Source organism: Rhamphochromis sp. 'chilingali' (genome assembly GCF_963969265.1).
Source record: "Rhamphochromis sp. 'chilingali' genome assembly, chromosome: 1".
NCBI lineage: Eukaryota > Metazoa > Chordata > Actinopteri > Cichliformes > Cichlidae > Rhamphochromis > Rhamphochromis sp. 'chilingali'.
In genome coordinates, this window is record NC_137929.1 from 26760505 (window position 1) to 26780357 (window position 19853).

General features: G+C 40.3%; 1 protein-coding gene across 2 annotated transcripts; it reads right to left on the reverse strand.

The window, feature by feature from the left end:
• Positions 1 to 20: 20 nt before the first annotated feature.
• spag17 (sperm associated antigen 17) lies at positions 21 to 19594 on the reverse strand. Of its 2 annotated transcripts, none has more exons than XM_080896563.1 (49): positions 19365 to 19594; positions 18787 to 18927; positions 18270 to 18329; positions 18010 to 18138; positions 17511 to 17637; positions 17192 to 17407; positions 16910 to 17064; positions 16576 to 16719; positions 15940 to 16009; positions 15704 to 15822; positions 15342 to 15542; positions 13751 to 13855; positions 13465 to 13615; positions 13167 to 13361; positions 13008 to 13045; positions 12792 to 12908; positions 12364 to 12518; positions 12079 to 12191; positions 11917 to 11987; positions 11363 to 11623; positions 11115 to 11229; positions 10670 to 10810; positions 10431 to 10541; positions 9274 to 9431; positions 9043 to 9145; positions 8558 to 8706; positions 8293 to 8407; positions 8002 to 8156; positions 7632 to 7776; positions 6998 to 7458; positions 6679 to 6864; positions 6325 to 6464; positions 5807 to 5937; positions 5450 to 5583; positions 5167 to 5355; positions 4931 to 5044; positions 4719 to 4770; positions 4486 to 4594; positions 4340 to 4390; positions 3960 to 4053; positions 3752 to 3863; positions 3542 to 3581; positions 3362 to 3426; positions 2922 to 3049; positions 2290 to 2450; positions 2026 to 2086; positions 1670 to 1817; positions 234 to 366; positions 21 to 153 (listed from the first exon to the last, which is right to left on the reverse strand). In XM_080896563.1, exons 1-49 carry the CDS (start codon positions 19470 to 19472, stop codon positions 144 to 146), a joined length of 6387 nt encoding a protein of 2128 aa, XP_080752689.1. In that variant the 5' UTR covers positions 19473 to 19594; the 3' UTR covers positions 21 to 143. The 2 variants fall into 2 exon arrangements, with proteins under 2 accessions (XP_080752689.1, XP_080752688.1); XM_080896562.1 differs by having other exon boundaries at positions 7614 to 7776.
• Between the last annotated feature and the right edge of the window lie 259 nt (positions 19595 to 19853).

The window sequence follows — 19853 nt, forward strand, 5'->3', positions numbered from 1 at the left end:
AATTCAATTGCCTCAATTACTTAGGTTAATATTTTTATTTCACATCAAACATCACAATTTATCAGAAATAATCAAACGTGAGATGGTTATAATGTGATGAAGGCTTAAAAGGTGTGAAATCTGACTGAGAGAAGCTGGAGTCCTTAATATGTCCTGAAAACAAAACGGTTTTATCAGTGACTTATCCTCTGTCTGAATCTTAAAGATGTTATTTCATGGTGTAAGACACTAACCTGCGTTTACTGCGGGACTGATCAGGACGCTTCCCTGCCCAGCTGGAAGCCTGGAAGACCTTGGAGATGTTCTTTTTATGGACCCTGCTATGGTCCTTAAGCCAAATTTCATATAATCCCTCAGGAAGGATAGGTGAAGTTAGTTAAGGACCAACATCACTTCTTTCAACACACACGCCATGAATCTTCATTCATCTTCATGAAATTTCATATCAGCAGTAACTTTGAATCTTAGTTACACAAGAAAATCTTTTTTTAACATAAAATTGAGGCTGGAATAATAACCTAGGCAACAACAAATCCTTCATCCTTCTCTTGGCTCTTGACGGAGGCGGTCGCACTTTCTCCCTCTCCCTCTCCCTTATCTTTCCTGCTTGGCTTCTCATGTCAGTTGTATAGTCTGGCTTATTCTTTAACCCTAAGATAGTCTCCCAGACTTGTTCTCTAAAAACCTAAAGAAGAATTATGGATTTTATCAACTGGTCCCTTAATGAAACTGACAACTCCTGGGCTTGGGAGAGCCTGATTGTCCTGCGGAGACGTTTGCTGCCGGATACTCGATGGGCAGGGCTGTGAGTACTCAGACTGTGTTTTTTGAACACAGTATGGATAAGATCTTGGAGAAGCTCATGGCTCTGCAATTTGGGGAAGATCTGGAAGAAGAACAACGGGAATTGAGAGACCTGATGGCCAGTGATGGACTTTAGACCTACTGTAAAATTGGAAGCAGTTTGTTCGCACTAACCAAAACAACTACCACTTATCCAACACTTATCCATGTCACCATGTAACACACTCGCATTACGCTTGCCTAAGTGTGGGGTTTGGCACATCCTGATTCAAAGAATGAGCAGCTGCCTCACAGCCCACCAATTTTATGTATTTCCTAGAATTAAAGCACTCCTGGCATCTGTGGAGCTAAAACCCAGTGGATTACTTTTATTTTTTATAGTAATGTCACCACAACAAAAGAAAAAACAAAAAAACAAAAACGTAGTATTACCACATGTGATTGTCGATTGTGAAACCAGTGAATGTAGGCTGGCTGAGGTCTACTCTATTTTCATTTTGCATTTTGTGCTAAACTCAGATGGATTTGTTGCTAGCATTTACCAATAACAGGTAAAAATGATGCGAATAAAAGCAATTTCAGAGATGAAATTGCCATTGCTTGAAAATACCATTCACTGTGTAGCAAAAGAAAGCTGCAACAGTCCTTTTCTTTTTGTTATTTTGGGTTTGATTCTGTTTCAGACGTGTATGTTTGACATTTTGGTGTTGGTTACTCACTAAGTCTGGGCAGATCTCTTATACACAACTTTTCTCTCACTTGTTTCGGAAGTCAGAAGAGAAGTTTTTGTTTTTTTAAACACTGTTTTCTAGTAAGAAAATTAAAAGCTAAACTGAATGTGTTTCTTTAGGTGCTCAAAGGATATTAGCAGTGACTGGCAGACAGAGGATGTCTTTCTCAGTAGGAATGATAATTTCCTGGGAGATTAACTTCTTTGGCTCTACTTCCCCTGCTTGGACAGCACACATTGCAAACAGCTGAACCTTCAGTTCGACCTGCAGACCTGCGGCCACCTAGTAAAACAAGACACCACATATGCCTATGAGACGTTGAAGGAAGTAGAATTTAACCCTTTAACAAACAAAAAATGTCAGCTGTTTTGAACATTTATACAATTAATTCAATAGCATTAAAGTAGAAAAGCAGTGGCTGGAACATTAATATAAATATTATATTACATTAAATTTTTATTTCATATTAAACATCAAAATGAAAACTTACAGGGCCAGGGCTGTAGATGACCCGGAGGCCTGTAGCAGGAGGAGGCTGTTTCACATGGAACCTGGCAGCGACAGAGTGAAATAAACCACAAATAGTTAGGTCAGAGTTTTCCCTTTGGACTTGAAGGTGACCCATAAATTGCCTCCACCTAACAGTCCTCATTTCTTTCTGAGGTACTAAAAGACAATTGAAACAAGACCTAAGACTACAAAAATAACCCCCAAAAACCTAAAATCCCTTGTCTCTATCTGTCTGGTGGTTTACCTGCATATGTCAAAACCAACATTCTTCATCACAACAATAATGGTGGAGGAGGTGCCCTCCTTCAGCGTGCCAAAGTCTACGCTCGATGGGATGAGCTGGAAGCCCTTCACAATGGCACCTGTTTGGCACTTCCTCCTCACTTGCTCCTCCGCCTGCAGGAGCTTCAACAGAGGACATAGACAAAGAAAAGTTAACAATGAAAAACTGGCAGCTTGATACTACCGTGATAAAAATATAGGGTAAAGTATGTGTACAAATGGTATTATAGGAACATCTTTTTTTAACACTCCCAATTTGATAGGATATCAGCGATAAAAAGGCTCACTCCATCATCAGTGGGATTTAATCACCCCACTGATGATGAAGAGAGGAGAAAAATCCTTCAGGTTATGAAATAATAATGGCACAAACGTATAGATCCTCTAAAGGTCCCTTCAAGGGCCATTTTACTTTTCACAAACAAACAAACAAAAAATGAACTATTGGAATGTAAGTTCAAAGTTTCTCTTAATAAACATTGAGCCCATAGGTGGTAATACTATTAACCAATAGCAAGTTTAATACTAGGGAACCACCCAAAACAAAAACTCGACCAGCACATTTTTGGCAAAAAAACAAAAATGATTTTGTACCGGTGCACTGCAGGATTTAGAGCCGAGGACAGAGGATGGTAGGGTGACTGTAGTCTGTCTGGGCTTTCCACTCACATCTAACTGTGGTGACTTGCATTTCCTAGAAGAATCCCTCCAACTGCTTTCACCTGGACGTGAAACGCACACAGACACACACAGGATAATTCATAAGTTTGCATAGAAGTGTAAATCATATACAGTATTATTTGTCTTTGTACTGAGCCATCAAGTCCTGGCAGAGATTCAACGATCTAAATAAATGTAAATAAAATTCTGCCTCTGTCCTCACAGAGTGCAGTTTCTGACTGATCATACTGCTCCATGTCTGTATGTTCACAGTGGCTTTACGTCATTTCTGTCCTAAAAAATATTTGATGCATTATTGGTGAGGTTTCCAGGAATTAATAGTAATATAAAACATGAGAAGGTTAGAAACAAACCAGCAGACTGAGGTGTGGGGTTGGTGGGTCTCTTTTCTAGCACCCTGCTACTTCTTGCTGAATGACTAAAAGAAAAAACACAGATTAAGCCCTGATGATGACAGTTTTGTAAGTGGCTAAATCACAGAGTGAAAAATTAAACAGGAGAAACAATTCAAAACATAATTTGCTCATTATTACCTTGCAGACTGAGACGGTGTTGGGTTTAAAGGCCTTGGAGCTGCAGTGCCAAACACAAATGTAGTTTAATAAACAGCTTCATGTCACTGAAGTCACCATTAAGACTCATTTATTCTGTTGTTTTGTTTTTTTGGGAAGATTCCAATCAAAAAAACATCTTTAAAACAAGTTATACCTCTAGTAAATACTCACAAAGGTATCATAACTTACTGTCCTCCTGTGGCGCATCTTTCAGGAAGCCCTCAGTACTGTCCGACTTGGGAAATGGTGGGAGAGCCATTGACAAACTCCTCATGTCAGGTATTTGTTGCTGTAGCAGACTCTGAGAAAACCAGAAACGGTGCTTCGTGTTTTTATACACTGCACAGAGAAAAATCGACTGGGAATCCTTTAAGATGATGTTAAGCGAATATAGTACCTCGTACAGGGGAATATTTTCTGGGTGGAAAAAGGGAACAACGCTCCTCTTCCTCATAGCCTCTCTGTAGATCTTCTCTTCACGCATCTCCTGCCTAAAATACACACACAAGAATAGAAAAATAGTACAAACTTTAACGGTGGCAGTACTTCTTTTTATCTTTCTGTTAGTAGTACTGAAAGTATTGCAGTAGCTCTAGTTCTGTTCATAAAACCCACTCAGGAAAAGAGAGACGAAAAGTCATTTCTACAATTACTACAAACCAATGTGACTGACAAATGTTCAGATTAAGTCCTATACAAGTCCTAAAAAAGGCTAAGATGCAAAGGCTGCTTTGTTATATTAAGGTTATTACTCACAATCAGTAATAATGTTTTTACCTGTACTGTGTAAGTTTTTCAGTCCATGTTGTATCCTTGTCTTTGGTACAACTGGAAAGAAAAAGAGCATTTCAAAAGCATATTTACACAGATTAAAACCTGGAACTTTCACCTTAGTGAAGATGAGATTATTTTAGCACACGTACCGGTTTAATTTCTCCAAGCTGTCACTTTGTACCGTGGCAAAGTCTTGAGAAACATCTGACTGTTCAGCTGGGCTACAGATTCCTTGGCTGTACAGACTGGCTACGTCCTCTGTGGACACATACAACAAAAGGTGTACTTTCCCCTCAGTATTCTGACACCAAACCAGGACTAAATCAGGTACAAGTCAACTCTAAAAACCAAATGAACTGGTTTATAGATTTGTCTTACCAACCTGAAATCCTCCTATCAATGGTGTGACTGGCATCATCTTCCTCTGGAAAAGACTACAAAGTGCAATATAAGTCAGCTTTTGTCCTTTATGTTATAGTACAAGGTTTACTTTTAGAAGCCAGTATGTAGTAGAGGGAAAGAGCCACACAATGTTCCCTATAACTATAAACATTATCATTGTTATACTCAATATGTGTATGTGTGTGTGCTTACCAAAATCAGATTGATGAGATCACTGGCATGGGCAGTCTCCTCCTCAGAGCGAGGGTCTTTAACTTTCATCTTTTCTGACCGTTGCTCTCTTTCCATCAAACTCTCGATGTATTCCTGCAGTAAAAGCCACATTTCTAGATATGTCTGAAGTCACATTAACGAGATGATTTATATCTTTCTCAAATGTTTTAACACAAACTCCAGTTTTGGGGACAAATGATAAAGAATAATTTTACCTTTAATCGTGAGTCTATAGTATTTTTGAGTGGTGTGGTGAATGGTCGGTGCTGGTATAGTTCTCTCAGCTCCAGGACCTTAGGGCAGCTCCTGACAGGCCGATGATGTACTGCAGAACCTGCAGGCCTCATTCTCAGACCCAAATTATACACTACGTCAGTACCAAATGGAGGACCTGGACTCTTCTTCTGGATTTGAGAGGAACGCAAAAATAGTAAAATGGATTTCAAGTGCTGTTTCTGTGTGTGTGTGTGTGATATGTGTAAGCATGTATAGACATACTTCTACTGCGGGGAAGTCATGCCAGCTGCGGTTTCTGAGGTTGGGAGGGGTAATTTCAGGGTTCTGTTTGTTAAGCAACCACTGAGACCACACACTCTGGTGGCTGGGCTTTAGGATAGTGATGCCAAACTCATCTGGAACAGACACACCCACAAACCTCACATTACTTCCTGGTTAACTGAATAGTTTCTTTTATCCATCTCCTGATGTAACAGAATGACAAAAGTACACTCAACATTAGAGACAGTTAACTGTCATTATACACTATGTGGAAGTTTTTTGAGGGACATTCTTTAACAAAAACCATAGAACAATTTTATTCAGTCCAGTTGTTTCTTGATTTAGGAGACATTAAACCTTGTGTGTTTGCCAATTGTTCCTTCAACAGTGCTATGGTAGGGTCCAAGTACGCCTGGCAGAGCAGCTCCTTTACAGTTTGAGAGCTCAGCAGTTCAGTGCCTGAGCCATCCCCATGCACCAGAAACAACCTGGAAGACAAAATACGTTTGCAGACTGTGAGTAACAATTCCGGACATCAGTTTAGTTATTTGGCATTCATTTCTGCTACCTTTCTTTTAGAGAGTTAAAAAACATAACAAATACAGTTTATAAGAGTTTTCTTACTAAATGCCCTGAGAATTGTCTTTTCTTTGATCTTGTGGACAATTAAAAACAATTGAAATACGAGTGGATGTTGCTGACATTTTGACATACAAGTTCTCAGTAGTCACTACAACTTTATTACATAATGGCTGTTTCATGTAAACACAGAAATAATAGTCAAAAGGGCATTTTTAGGTTGCTTAAGTTTCTCCAGAATTGCATTTTTCCATGGTGACACACACACACAACATACACACAATCAGCCAAGCTACCTGGGACACTGCTCTCTGGGTTTTTCACGAGGCCCATCCGTTTCACTGTCCTCTTCCTTTTCTAGCTCTTCCTCCGTTTGTTTAAGCGTGCTAGTAGCAGGTCTCAAGTTTAGCACAGATATCTGCCCATCCTCCATAACCTGCAACAAAGTTCAGCATGTTACCGAAACTAAAAATAATACGAGCTTAATGAATTTCTATATTTTTTCCCATCATAGGTCTTTCTTTGAGACTTTAAGAATATAGCAAACTATTTCATTGATCCAAATTCCCACATTCCTCCTATGCTAACCACCTTAAAAAAAGACCTGCACAGCAACATAGGCTCACTATCTTGTGATCAGAGAAACTGACCTGGAAATGGTTCCCATCAGGGTCTGTAATTTCACAGGCCACTTTGCCCATATGACTCATAGTGTAAATTCCTGTCTGTTCAGTGGGAGTAGACCCCTTTGGACTTGGAGTTACGAGTGGGTCTGAGGAGTACACGCATGTTCCATCGCTTCTGATGGACAGGACTCCTACACTGGAAGGGAACACCTTGGGTACAAAGCACAAATATGGATCAACGGTTCTGCAAACAAGTGTCAAAGTGCAGCCTTATCCATGTCTTAAAGTCATAGTTCCAAGTTTTTATTTAAGTTTTGGTGCCATCTGCTGGCAAATCACGCACCTCGTATTCTCTTTGATTGTTCCCAGTGACGACCGTTCCATCGGCTAAAAAGATATGAGCCGTTTGACGCTCTGGGTACATCACTACTGTGGCGCAGCCCTCCTTCTCTACCAACACCATCCGCTCTTTAGCAGACATCCTTGATTCATCCTTCCCACACCCTTTAGTCTCAACATTCTGAGTCGCAGTCTCTTTGGCAAACACACCATGTTCACTATTCATATGCACACTACTTTCAGTACTTTCTTTTTCTTCACACATACATCCGCACTGATTCAGATTTGTGCACACATGAACAGCTCCCTCCCGGTCACATGCATTCCCTGCACTGTTCCTGCTGATGTCTCCATTGAGACAAGTGTCCTTGACATCCATGTCCCCAGCAATGCTTTCCACACACTCAGTGCAGTCGCTTGCACTTTGAGAGGCTGATTTAAGGGTTACACTCCCTGGCTGCTGTCCTGGAAAAGTAAATGTCACAGGAACATAAATCAGATATAAAAATCTGCTTAGAGATTATAATGTATTTTAATGGTGATAGCATGTATACTGCATATATTTGTGTAGTCATCTGTAAGTGCAGATCTACTGCTGAGTATGGATTTGATCAATGTACTGTGTGCCTGCTGGTCACCAGTGCGCAGCAAACAGTGTGGATTTGCATTCATTGGCCTTTCTTGCAAGAGGCTGGTAATCCTGGTTCCATCTGCATGCTCTACAACTACAGACCCATCTGGGTTCTGGACAGAAACCACCAGATCCTCGCGGTTCAGCATCACCTAACACAAGAAACCAGAGTCAGCGAGCTAAGTTAGCGATGAAAAGCATAAGACGATTTCAGAATGAGTCTCATTTCTCTCTATATATCATATACTTCAAGGTACTCTGAAATGAAATTTCTGCCCCCAAGCACCGTGAGGATTTTTTAACTCTCACATTTTTATTATGGACTTAATTGCAATGTTGGTAGCCTGTATAATTTAGAAGAAATAGTACTTTCTTGCCTGATGGGTGATGGGGTCAGTAGCCTTGTAAGTGAGAAGGGACGTGGTTGGCATGTTTTTGTGTGTGGTCCCAACAGTACAGATGCGATCTCCACATGGAGTTGTAGTTAACCAACACCCTCTGTGATCCTTAGTCCCCTCCTTTGAGCCCTGTTCTGCAGAGACACAAGACATGCAAAGAGAGTATAACTGTACCACTGAAAATTAATTATCTTCCCAGCAAGCGCCCCGTCACACTCATTACGAGACAGAAGAAGCGCTGTTTTGTATTCAGTGGTACACCAGTCTAACCTTTCTTGCTGTCCTCAGATTCCTGATCAGAGTTTTGCTCCTGAACCTCAGAGTCAGGGACCCACACTGGACCAGAATCCTGACTGAAACTGACTGAGCCATCAGCAAACAGCACCTGCAGTACAAAAAAATAAGAGAAGCCAGAAAAAACGGGCATGATTCTTCACCGTTTTCATGTAACAATTTGTGCAGCTATTCAAGAACTACCTGCCTGGAGTCAGTTGTATATTTATTTCAATATGTGCCTCAGTATGAATGAGTGTACCTCTGTGGATCCATCTCTCATGTAACGGATCACAGCTCCCTGGCTGGTGATAATACGGGACAATTCCTTGGAGAGGGATGTGTCCTGAAGATGTCTTGCCTTTCCTTTGCCATGTAGAGGAAAGCTTTGTCTCACCATAATACCTCCTTCTTTACATGGACACAAAAACACACACAAATCATGTCATATATATTTGAGTATGACTCTTTAGCATATGCAGATGGTTAATGGGATTATAGTAGATGCAGAAAGTTGTGCTAAAACTTCATGAAAGACACATTCATTAAATTCAAGCTATTTGTAGATAGGCCACCAAAATGTGGCACTAGTCTCGGCACATAAGCGGGTAAGCAGGTGGATTTGAGCACAGAAGATATACAGATGAGTCTCTACAAGCACGAACAGGGTCCTACTTGCACCAAGGACGGGAGTCTGCAAAATTGACTGCATAGGTACTATAAATTCTAAACACATCCGTTACTGACCTTGTGTATCTTCTCGCAGATATTGCAGCATGAGGCCATTAGGAATAGAGAGGCTGAGACCGCTGAACGAATTTGATTGCTCTGCTGGTTGACCTTCACAACCCTTAGACATACATTACATATTTAGTCTAATGACAGAACATATTTTATGGCTAAAAGCCTATGTGTACACGTACATATAGTCTACATTAATCTACATTATTTTCTGTAAACATGTAAATGTGTGTTAACCTGGGCCTCTGGAGGTCTGAACTGACTGGATGTGGTTTGTGTCTTTGAGGGAACTGACGCTGCATCTTTTTCCTTGGAGCAGTGGATGGAGGCAGATAGATGAATGGGGTCTGCGATAGATGTCTCTGCTACTTTGCCTTTGGTTTCCTGGGAAATTACTATAATAATAATAACTTTATTTTAAAAAGTACTTTAATAACACGTAAGGGATTTTCACATCACAAAGAAGACTATAAATCAAACAGAGACAAACTAACTCAACATGGGACATTAAACAGAAGCTGCTCACAACAAGTGAGATCAGTGCAGTAAAAAGGAAATATATAATATGTAGACCATCAGCAAGGCACTAAGCTGTAGCAATTCAAGCCAAGCAACAAAGTGCTTTCTTCTGCTCATCCGATTCAGGCTTGTGAGGAAGCTGGAGCCTATCCCGTTTAAAGTTAAATGGGATTAAAAATATTAAAGTCAATCTTAAAACTTTAATTGTAACCAGTATAAGGAGGCCTAAACACAAGATACTGTTTTGAAATTTAAAAAAAGTGTTTTGAACTAATTGCAGGTGTTAAAAATTCTGTTCATTTGTCTGTCTGTGTTCTTTTCTACAATCCATTTTCCAAAGTCCAGACAGGATGAAATAAATGCACATATACCCTCCTCAATGTCAGAGCGAGTGTGGAAGCACTGAAAGTTTTGAAATGTGTCCAGAAGGAAGCATTACTGGACAGTGATTTAACCTGACCCACAGTGAAGATAGACTGACATTTGTGGAAGCTACTGAAAAGCATCTCCATCACCTGATGTATCCTGCCCTCTTTCATTGTCTTTCACTAGGGCGTAGAAATGGATGCCATCTGCATAATCTTAAAAAAGAATACTGAGTTTGCAGATAAAATGCAAATAGAGAAGAAAAAGAAGAAGAGCCAAGGATGGATCGATAACTGGGCAAAGGGGTTACTAAAGTGCAGGTCTGACCAAACAAAAACACTACGCTACCCGTACAGTCAAGGCCTTTTAAACTTGATGCTCCAGGCTTAATAAATGTCAGATGCACTGAGTTTATTAACTATTCAGTACTGTATTTAACCCGTTTGCAACTTTAAGTATAAAAAAAGACTTTCTTTTATAAATATGTACTGTATGTCTGAGTGTAATACCTGTGCGCTCTCCCGTGGGACCGTAGAAACTGTATGAAAGACGAATTCTATTGTCAAGCACAGCTGAGAAGGAGCCCTGCTTCACTGTTTTTATCTCCGCAGGTTCTGCCCCTGAAAGAGACCGCAAACACACACGCACACTAAATGAGTCTATAAATCACATATCATTCACAATAACTGTGGTATTTACACAGGTGTATAAAAAAGTAACCTAAAAATACAACAGGTAGCATCTTTACCTCTACAGTCCTTTTCCGGTTCAATGTTTTTATTGTCTTGGTTATGAGGGAGACATTTTGCAGGATCAACAACAAATTGGTTGATGTGTGTGTAGAAATGATGTCCATCCTTCTTCACAACGACTTTCATTTGGCTGGAACCTGGAGGAAAAACTATGTGTTACTGAGGAATATTTGACCTTTGCTTTATTTATGTTTTTCATTGATTTATGGTGTCATTTGTCTAATAATGGAACTAAGCTCATAAATACTTCAACATTTTTTTCATTCTTAGGGAAATATAGCTGCGGGAGGGGGAGAAAAACTGTACGAATGGTTTAACTTTTTATGTTATCTTAAGATATAACACATGTTTGTAGTTTTCTATAGTGTCTAAGTAAGCTGTTTGTGAGTTTGTAGTTGAAGGTCTGCTTAGATTCATGAAGAACACAGACAGATCCCGTACCTTGAACAAAGCTGACTGTCTCCACAGTGACACGTCCTCCATCGGAGGGGAAAAGGTACTGGAGACAACCTGACACATGGATCAATTTTCCATCCATGATGTAGCCAGTGAAACCCTAAACATTGGACACACACATCATATGCATGGAGTCATTTATTACTTAACCTGAACGAAGCTGTTTCACTTATCAAGACCTTAACCAAAACACGAGTTTAGTTCTGTAATGGATTATAGGCGTGTGCGCACACATTGAAAGGTTCCTCTGCATGCTGTACTTCTACAACTTCATCCACAGGGGGCGCTGTTGTGATAGCTGACTCTGTGGGAGGGTTGGCTGAGCTGCCTTCCGTCCCTGGCCTGCTCTTCTTGTCATCAGATGACGTTTTCTTTTTCTTGTTGTCGGTTGACTTATCCTCCTTTTTCTGCTGCTTATCTTTCGGCAAATCCTCTTTCTTTGACTTTTTGGGTATCGCCTCTTCCTTCTGACGCTCCTGCTCCAACTTCCAGGCCTGTAACACCATAATACTGTAACCATGTAACACTTTGGTGACTCTAAAGTAGTTTAATGTGGCTGTGTTCTAGCCTGAGATAATGAGAAATCTTATTTTATCTCTAGACGTACTTTACACATAAAATACTGAAAACTGGAACTATTAGAACTGGATCATGAATTTGAACTCATGAATTTATTACTTAACTGCTCTGTGAAAAAGCATCTGAGGGATATAAGAAATGAGACTGCTCTATGAAATTCTCCATGTCAGATTCAGGTGTGTGTACTTGTGTGTTAGCCTGTACTGACTTTAAGGGAGCCTTTTCTGATGAAGACTTCCATTCTCTCATCCTCCTTGGAAGAACAAACAGTATTGTCATCTAGTCCAGGAAGAAATCACATATTATATGTATACAGAGGTAAGCAAGGTTAAATCGGTAGAGCCACATATTGATCACTATAGTACGATACCTTTTGGAGAATCAGATTCTGGAGTGTCGTTTCCGTCTTGCGTTGTGTCTCTCTTTGATTCCTCCTGTCTCGTCCACTGTGAAACAGTATCTGCCACATGCTCAAAGTAACTCCTGTACAGACAGACAGGACAATGTAGAGTGAGCTGCAGATTACACCTCTTTAATGAATCCAGGAGTGAGTACTCGGTTCCAACACATTGCTATGACACAGACATGTACATCCATGAAAGCAATCAGCAAAAGATTTCTTACTATTCCTCTTGTAACAAGCATCATTTCACACCTGAACTTGACATCGGTGTGAAGAGCCACATGCCAGAACTCCCTGGACTGGCGTTGAGGACTCATGGGATTGTGGCAAAAAACGTATAGGATGTTGTTATGGCTTCCTCTGAAGGTGTCCAAGCAGCAGTATTCCTCTGATGCTAACTGGAGCAACTACACAAAAGAAGGAAGTCAAAATATCCAAGCAAATGCCTCAAACTGTAAAAACACATAAAGAACGGTGCTGTTTTCTGCTTTTCTGCAGGATGTACATAATACTGCTGCAGAGTATAGCCTCAACTTTGTTTAGTTTGCTCATTAAGCCCATTTCATCTCTTGCATTTTACATTTAAAGCTTCAGAGTAGAGGAGACTTAACGTGTAGTAACCACAGTACGTCTAATGTGACACCCCTAACACATTTAACAAGATAAAACAGATATATCACCTGAGGCAGGACGGTGGCATTGTGGTGCTCAGCATAGCGCCAGTGAAACAGAGATCTCAACCTACAGCTCTGTATGTCAGGTAAGTCCAGGTGGCTACACACTCTACCACTCTGCTCCTGGGGGAAAAATACAGGATCCATTGCTGTTTTCTTTTTTTTTTAAATTAAAGCAAGCTAAAAAATAAATAAATAAAGAGATAAATATAAGAATAATACCTCTCTGTTAGAAGGCTCGTCAGTAAGAAATGTTGGATCTATAGTAAAGTAAAGCAGTGATGTAGGGTGTTTCATGAGTGAGTTGTAAAATGTAACATACTGCATGTAAGCAAGTGTCATAACATAACAGTAAGTGAATTAACTAATATAACATCAGACCTTTGTTCCTCATGTTATAAAGCTGCTGTTTAGCAAAGGATAACGGGTCATCCCAGGGGATTACTATTGATGTCTGCTGCTGTGCTGGGTCTGCTATTCCACGTAACACACCCTGCTGATCCACCCCGGACAGCGGCATAGCCTCCAAGACGCTCTGATGAAAAAAACGCTCCACCTCCGGCCATGACACATCATCTGTAGGAAGCCGATGAATCAAGAACTTTATTACAAGATTCACCAACATATACTGTAAGCAGGTACAGTGAGTTGACCCGAGGCCTTAAGCACAGGTTCTGACCATCTGTGCAGTAGTGCTGTAGCTGTTGTTTGATGGACATCCAACAAGATTTTCTGTTTTTCTGCTGAGTGACTGACTCGATCATCTCCCACACCGGAGACAGTCTCATCATGGACAACTCCACCTCTGTCGGATCGAAATCCTGAACCACCTAAGAGGGTCACGTGCATGTACACAAATACACAGCAGCTCTTGTTAAACCAGGCAGTCATTTTCTTAATATCATGTAAAAATCACACACAGACAACATAAAAACTTGATTTTAAAATACAATAAAATTACTTACACTGATGTCTCTCAAGTGCTGGGCCCGCTCATCATGGTGTCTGATAACCAGAGGTTGCTCAGTCTTCCTGTCAGTTTCCCTTGCTCCAAATTTCGCCACTAGCCTCTAGCACAGATAAACAAAGATAATAAAATTGAGAAACATTAATAAATTGTACACTGTGCTCTAAGCGTACCTGAGAACCCAGAACTCATTGTTAAACTGGAGCTTATAAACCTTTTCTGATAGAAGTTAACAACATTATTTGCAGTTAGTTTCTGATCAAGTTTTTCACTTAAGCAGGAGATAAAATTTCTCTTTGCTGGTATGAGCAACAGATCCTAGTAAGAATTTGTTAAAATGTCAAAAATGTCAAATATATTAAATAAGAGTCTTGTTAACCTGACCTAGAGTTGTGATTCTGAGTGAGGGAACACTTATCATAAACATGCAAAGTGTTTGGAGTATTTTTAAGGCCTCAGTGAAAATCTCCCAACTAAAGCAATGTAAACTGTGTTTTTGTGCTTTCTGTGGGGTTTGTGGAACAATGCTGGTGCTGTAATGTGAATTTCCTGTATGCAGGAATAAAAAGCCAGCTTAATGCATATGCATATGTTCATAAAGTAGCAGCTTCAAGCTGTTTTCATGATTAGAGTGAATGTTTAAAAGGAGCTTATGGAAAATCTTAGAAGCAAAGTCATATTTAAAGGAATCCTGTCCTACCCTCCAAAATCTTTCTTCCTTTGAGCTCATGGCTGGTTTCTTAGTATTAGTATTTATTAGACATATATACAGAAAACCTCAATATTTCTGCTAAAGTTACACATTGAATATAGCGCCATCTGCTGGTGGTCCACTGGTATGTATTTGTAGCATGGTTACTCAGTGCTGTACGTGTTATTTCAGCATTACGCAGCTCTGATTAATCTCTACAATAAGGATTAATAAGGACGTGTTAAGCATTATTATATTGGAGTATTTCTTGAAGAATCCATATCTGATTCATTTTGATGAATTAGATTTGGAATTGGATTCTTCTATTAATGCATACATGTGACTGAGTTATGACTTAAATGTGAGTTTGAGTTCATTAAAAATACAATTGTTTTGAATACCAAAACCTTTTGTTCTGTAAAAATGAAAAAATGTTTTCATGCATAAACAGCATGAAATAGATGACATGGTTTTCCTGTCACATGTTCAGGAAACCGAGTGTTTTACCCCACCCATCCCCCATACGTCACAACCAAGCCCATCCTACTTAGGGAATGTTGCCGCAAGTGCTTTATTATCATAACACAAGAGCTTGTGGGGATTTGCTATTCAGCTTTAAGTGTCTGACACTAATCCTGTCCACAGAAATATGACCTTATCTTCCTGTGAGTCGGCGCCTTCTGTTTAAAAGAAGAAGGGAAGAAAAAAAAAAAAAAAAAAAGCTGCTGCATTGGCCGGGAATCGAACCCGGGCCTCCCGCGTGGCAGGCGAGAATTCTACCACTGAACCACCAATGCTTCACATACTAGGCTGGAGGCTTAGCGATTTTTTGTGGTCTTCTCAGCACGTGTTCTTTGGATTTATCTAGGTGTGTATTGTTATGCAGTGGTACCTATACCTTCTTATCCTCTTCATTCTGTACTGTGTTTAGGAGGTTGTTTAATACATAGAGTCTCTCCTCTTCTTTTTGTACTAGTGGCAAGAAGTTTTGGAGCATATAGCTGACCAGCTGGTGGTCTAACCAGGGGCTGCTGAGAGGTTTGGAGTCCTCAGCCACATGGGGGTGGGCAGACAAGGACTGCTCTGCAGAAATCACCACCTAGAGACACAAATTGTACAAATTCTAATATGTCCTCATTTTAGCTATTCATTAATCAGTCACACAACATTTTCCCATCAACCATATTTGGAAATGCTTCTTTCACACACAGTAAGAGACAGAGCAAAACTGCACATTCACAAAACCAAATGCACACATACCTGTTCCAACATACAGTGCAGGATCAAAGGCACAGAGCAGGCCTCAGGAGCAACCAGGTCCAGCAGGTTGTTATAGTAACACATGTCCACATCTAGAGAGAGAGGAAGGAGCCTGTTCTCTGTCCACCAAGAAGAAACCATTAAAAAGAGAAAGGATTAGGAGGTTTTAATTCAAAATGCCAAACAAGACTATACCAAAATAGTCCAGATGAACATTAACAATAACAAAATTTCACCTTGGTCTCCTGGGGCTTCCTCCTGACCTGACTTCTTCTTGGAGAGTGGGGTTGGAGCTGCTGACACAACCTGGCACAAGGAACAGAAAAATCATCTCCATTCTGACAAATATCAACAAATAAAGAGAAAGAAAAACAATGATGTCAGTGTAGAGGTTCAGGACCAGTGCTGTGGGTCATATCTGGAGTGTTGTTTTTAGATAAAAAGCTATGTTGTCTGATTGTGAGAGGATTCATTTCAGACTAGATCTATCCTCCTCAATATACTCTTGAAAAAAACCCACACATTTACCAACCAGAATATCAACACTTTTATTTTGATAGTGTGATTGACAATCTTTTTTGTATTTTGTTTTGATAAAGCCAAAAACGGAGGGTTAAGTGCAGGTTAGGGAACACTGGTTTGTACCTAGTGGGTTAAAACCAGTGCATGAAGCCTAATGGATAGGCTTCTTAAGCCAGGGATTGTGGGTTTGAGTCACATCACAAGCGTAAGCAGAGTGGCGCAGCGGAAGCGTGCTGGGCCCATAACCCAGAGGTCGATGGATCGAAACCATCCTCTGCTACAAGCCTATTTTATAAAATAAATCCATTCAAGAAAACTACCGGTGTCTAACTGTATCTACATATATTTACCTCCACAGGCTCTGAGTGCTTCACAACAGCAGGCACACTGATGAATTTAACATTGTTCCGGTATTGCTGATACTGCCTTCTGACGTCTAGGCAGTCATAGATAAGACTGGCCACACCGTCAAAGATTTGGCTTCCCAACTCCAGCTGGACACACAGCATAGACACACAGACACGGATTTCAAGTAAAAAGCAGGTCACGTCATGTGATGCTTAAACAAAACAAAGCAGATATGTAATATATAATTCAAACTGGATAACAGAAAAACAAAATAATGTGCAATATTCTAATAAACTCAAAAATGAGACCAGATATGTTAAACACTTATCTACTCACCACAGTTTCAGGGTCCCGCGCGTCAAAGGGAAGCAAGAAGTGAGGAACAGTGTAGCTGAGCTGAACCACATCATGGAGCCTGGAGTCTGGTGGCCCGCTGTCCAAAACTGATCTCAGACCTGACCAGAATTCATTCAACTTCCTTTCCTGCACAGCTTTTGTACACGCAGAAAAAATGATGATGCAGTGTAAACATACATGTCTTATACTTCTCTTATAACAGACAATAAATCTACTATTTACTGAAGATAGCAAACAGAAGATTTACTGTTTACTCCTTACCTGCATCAAAAACCGGCGAAGCTCTGAGACTCTGTTCATTTCCCTCACAGCTGTCTTGGTGATCCTGCTGCTCCTCCATATTTTGGGAGAACTCCAAACACAATTTGATGACATTAGACACATGAACACCTATGGCATCAAGTCCCGCTATCAGTTGCGGCTGGTAGAATCCCAGGATTAGAATATAGTGCTGAGGACCCCACTCTGGCTCATCGTCTATGACCAAGACACAAAATCAGTGCGCACAAGATTTTAAAGCACAAAACAACCTGAACAAGTATATTAATCTTTACCACTTTAGCTTTTCATCAGCTTTTACCTTTGAAAGTAGGTGGCTCAACATCACCCCTGCGCTTCAGCTTGGTCTTCTTCTCCTTGGGTGGTATCACCGGTGTATGAGGACCCTTTCCCTTTTTATCAGAGACTGTTGTCTTTTCCTCCTCAGCCTTAAACATAAAACAGTTTTAAAAATATGACTCTGAGGAACATCTCAAATGTTTTGTGGGTTTTTTTGTACCTACAACTCAGAATTATATCACTGGTGGTACAAAAGCTGTCTTGAATGAAACAATACTTGACCATTAACCAAGTATAGGCCATGTACCCATGACATGTGAAACACAAACGAAGAATGTAATATTACAGGGGTATGATGAATACAAAAATACAAAGAATTTGGAGTTACAATAAATCTTTTTTAAAAACAACTAGATGTTAGTAGTGTTAGTAAGATAACACTGAAAGTGAAATTTCACGCCCTGTCAACACCTTAATTAATTATAAAGGAATAAGAATCACTTAAATAACAAGTCATTTACCTGGTTAGCATCTGACCTCTGCTGATAACAGGCTTTGATAAGTAGCAGCTGGAACTTCAATATTTTTGCCATCAGGTCACAGGGAATCCCCTCTCCTGCATCGAGCAGCAGTTTAGCTGGCTCTGTAACCTACACAAAACACAGACACTTGTAAATACACACACAACAATGACTGTTACACTGAAACACGTCACATAAAAACAACATTATTCTTTGGCATGGTGCACAAAGTCACTCCTGTAAAAATTTCCAAAGCATACCTGATAGAACATGGGGGCATCGTCGGGTTTTTTTGCTTTGGGATTCCCCAGCTCATGGATCTGCAAAGAGGAAGGATTTTACTTTACAATATATATCATGAATGGTACATTACTAAGCTATAAGCTATTAAGCAATATTAAACACAGCTCTGGAAGGTCCATCCCAGTTTTAAGCGCAACTGTGAAGTCAACTCTGTATAGGAGCCAGTCAAATACGACGACTAAAAGGGATGCCCTTTGAAACCTTGAGCATCCAGAAAGAAAGCCAGGTAGGTTCAAACACCCACCCAAAGGGCTCATCCTGCTGATGGATTCGAACCACGACCTTCTTGCTGGTAGGCGTTAGTATCATGACGCAGTCACTAACACCGCCATGCATCATTTGAGACAAAGTAGGCTCATTTTTAAGTGTAAATGATGTAAAGCAAGTCTAGTAGAGTCAACAATAAAATATAAAATGTGTTATATCAACACCACAGGTCCCTTTAATATAAAGGAAGTAACAAAGTTAGAGTACCTTTGCAAGCGTGTCGTCCCAAGTTAGCAAGGTGAAAAGTTTGCGTTGCGGTTCCTGTACAGCCAGGGCCAGCGCCTGGATCAGTTCCTCCTCCTGCGGACCTCTCCCAACCACAAAAGACACACATGCCTGCCACGAATCCTGGGAAGGGCAATACGTTTTACGATATACCACTGCAATACACCCCAGTCACAGGCTACATTATTTCATATCATATTTATACATATTTGCTTTGCAGTATATGACAGCTCGCTTTAGGCTCAGTGATGGCGCAATTTATGCTAAGACAAATGAAAAAAAAATTACGTTAAAGAAAAAAAAAAAGAATAAAAAGCTTTTAAGAAGCATAACAACGTTTACTAATAACATTTAGGGATGTCGAAATTATAACTTCCGGTCTGAAAAATCGAAGCTGCCTGATCTGGCTAATCGCGCGCGCGCACCCATTAACCTGCCCTTAGACTCGGCTAACGCCTTATGAGAAAACTGCGAGATTCACTCAGTGTGAAGAGGATATAAATGTTTCCAACAAACTATTTAAGTTCAGCCAAAAAAAAGTGGTCAGTGAGACGACAAACCTCTTCAAACTCTGCTTTGATGAGACCAGTCTCCCAGTTCTTGTTTACTGCGCCTCCATCAGTACTGGACTTTTTAGCAGAGCCCTTTTTAGCTCCCTTTGGTGGCATTTCCGCTTAGTGGTAATTCAACAACACAGAGCAGTGAAAACAGTAATGCAATTTTCGAGTTAGAGATCAACTTTAGATTACTAACTGTGAGTTGTCATCTGGTGCTCATGTTGCCCCTGGTAACCGCAAGGGCACGAGTGTCAAGTAATGTTTTCAGAGTGGGACTTCCCGTAGACTTTCAGAACAAAAGCTTGACGGAACGCGCCTTCCTGTTTACAAATTCGCTGTTTCGTCGTGTTAGACTTTAGTAGTAAAAAGGTACGAAAACAAGAATTAGAATATAATAAAATCTGCTTCGTTTTTAAAGACACAACCTTTTAGTCCAATGTTGCTGTCGTTTGCTGTCTCCACTAGGTGACCGTATTATACTTTGTCTGCAGC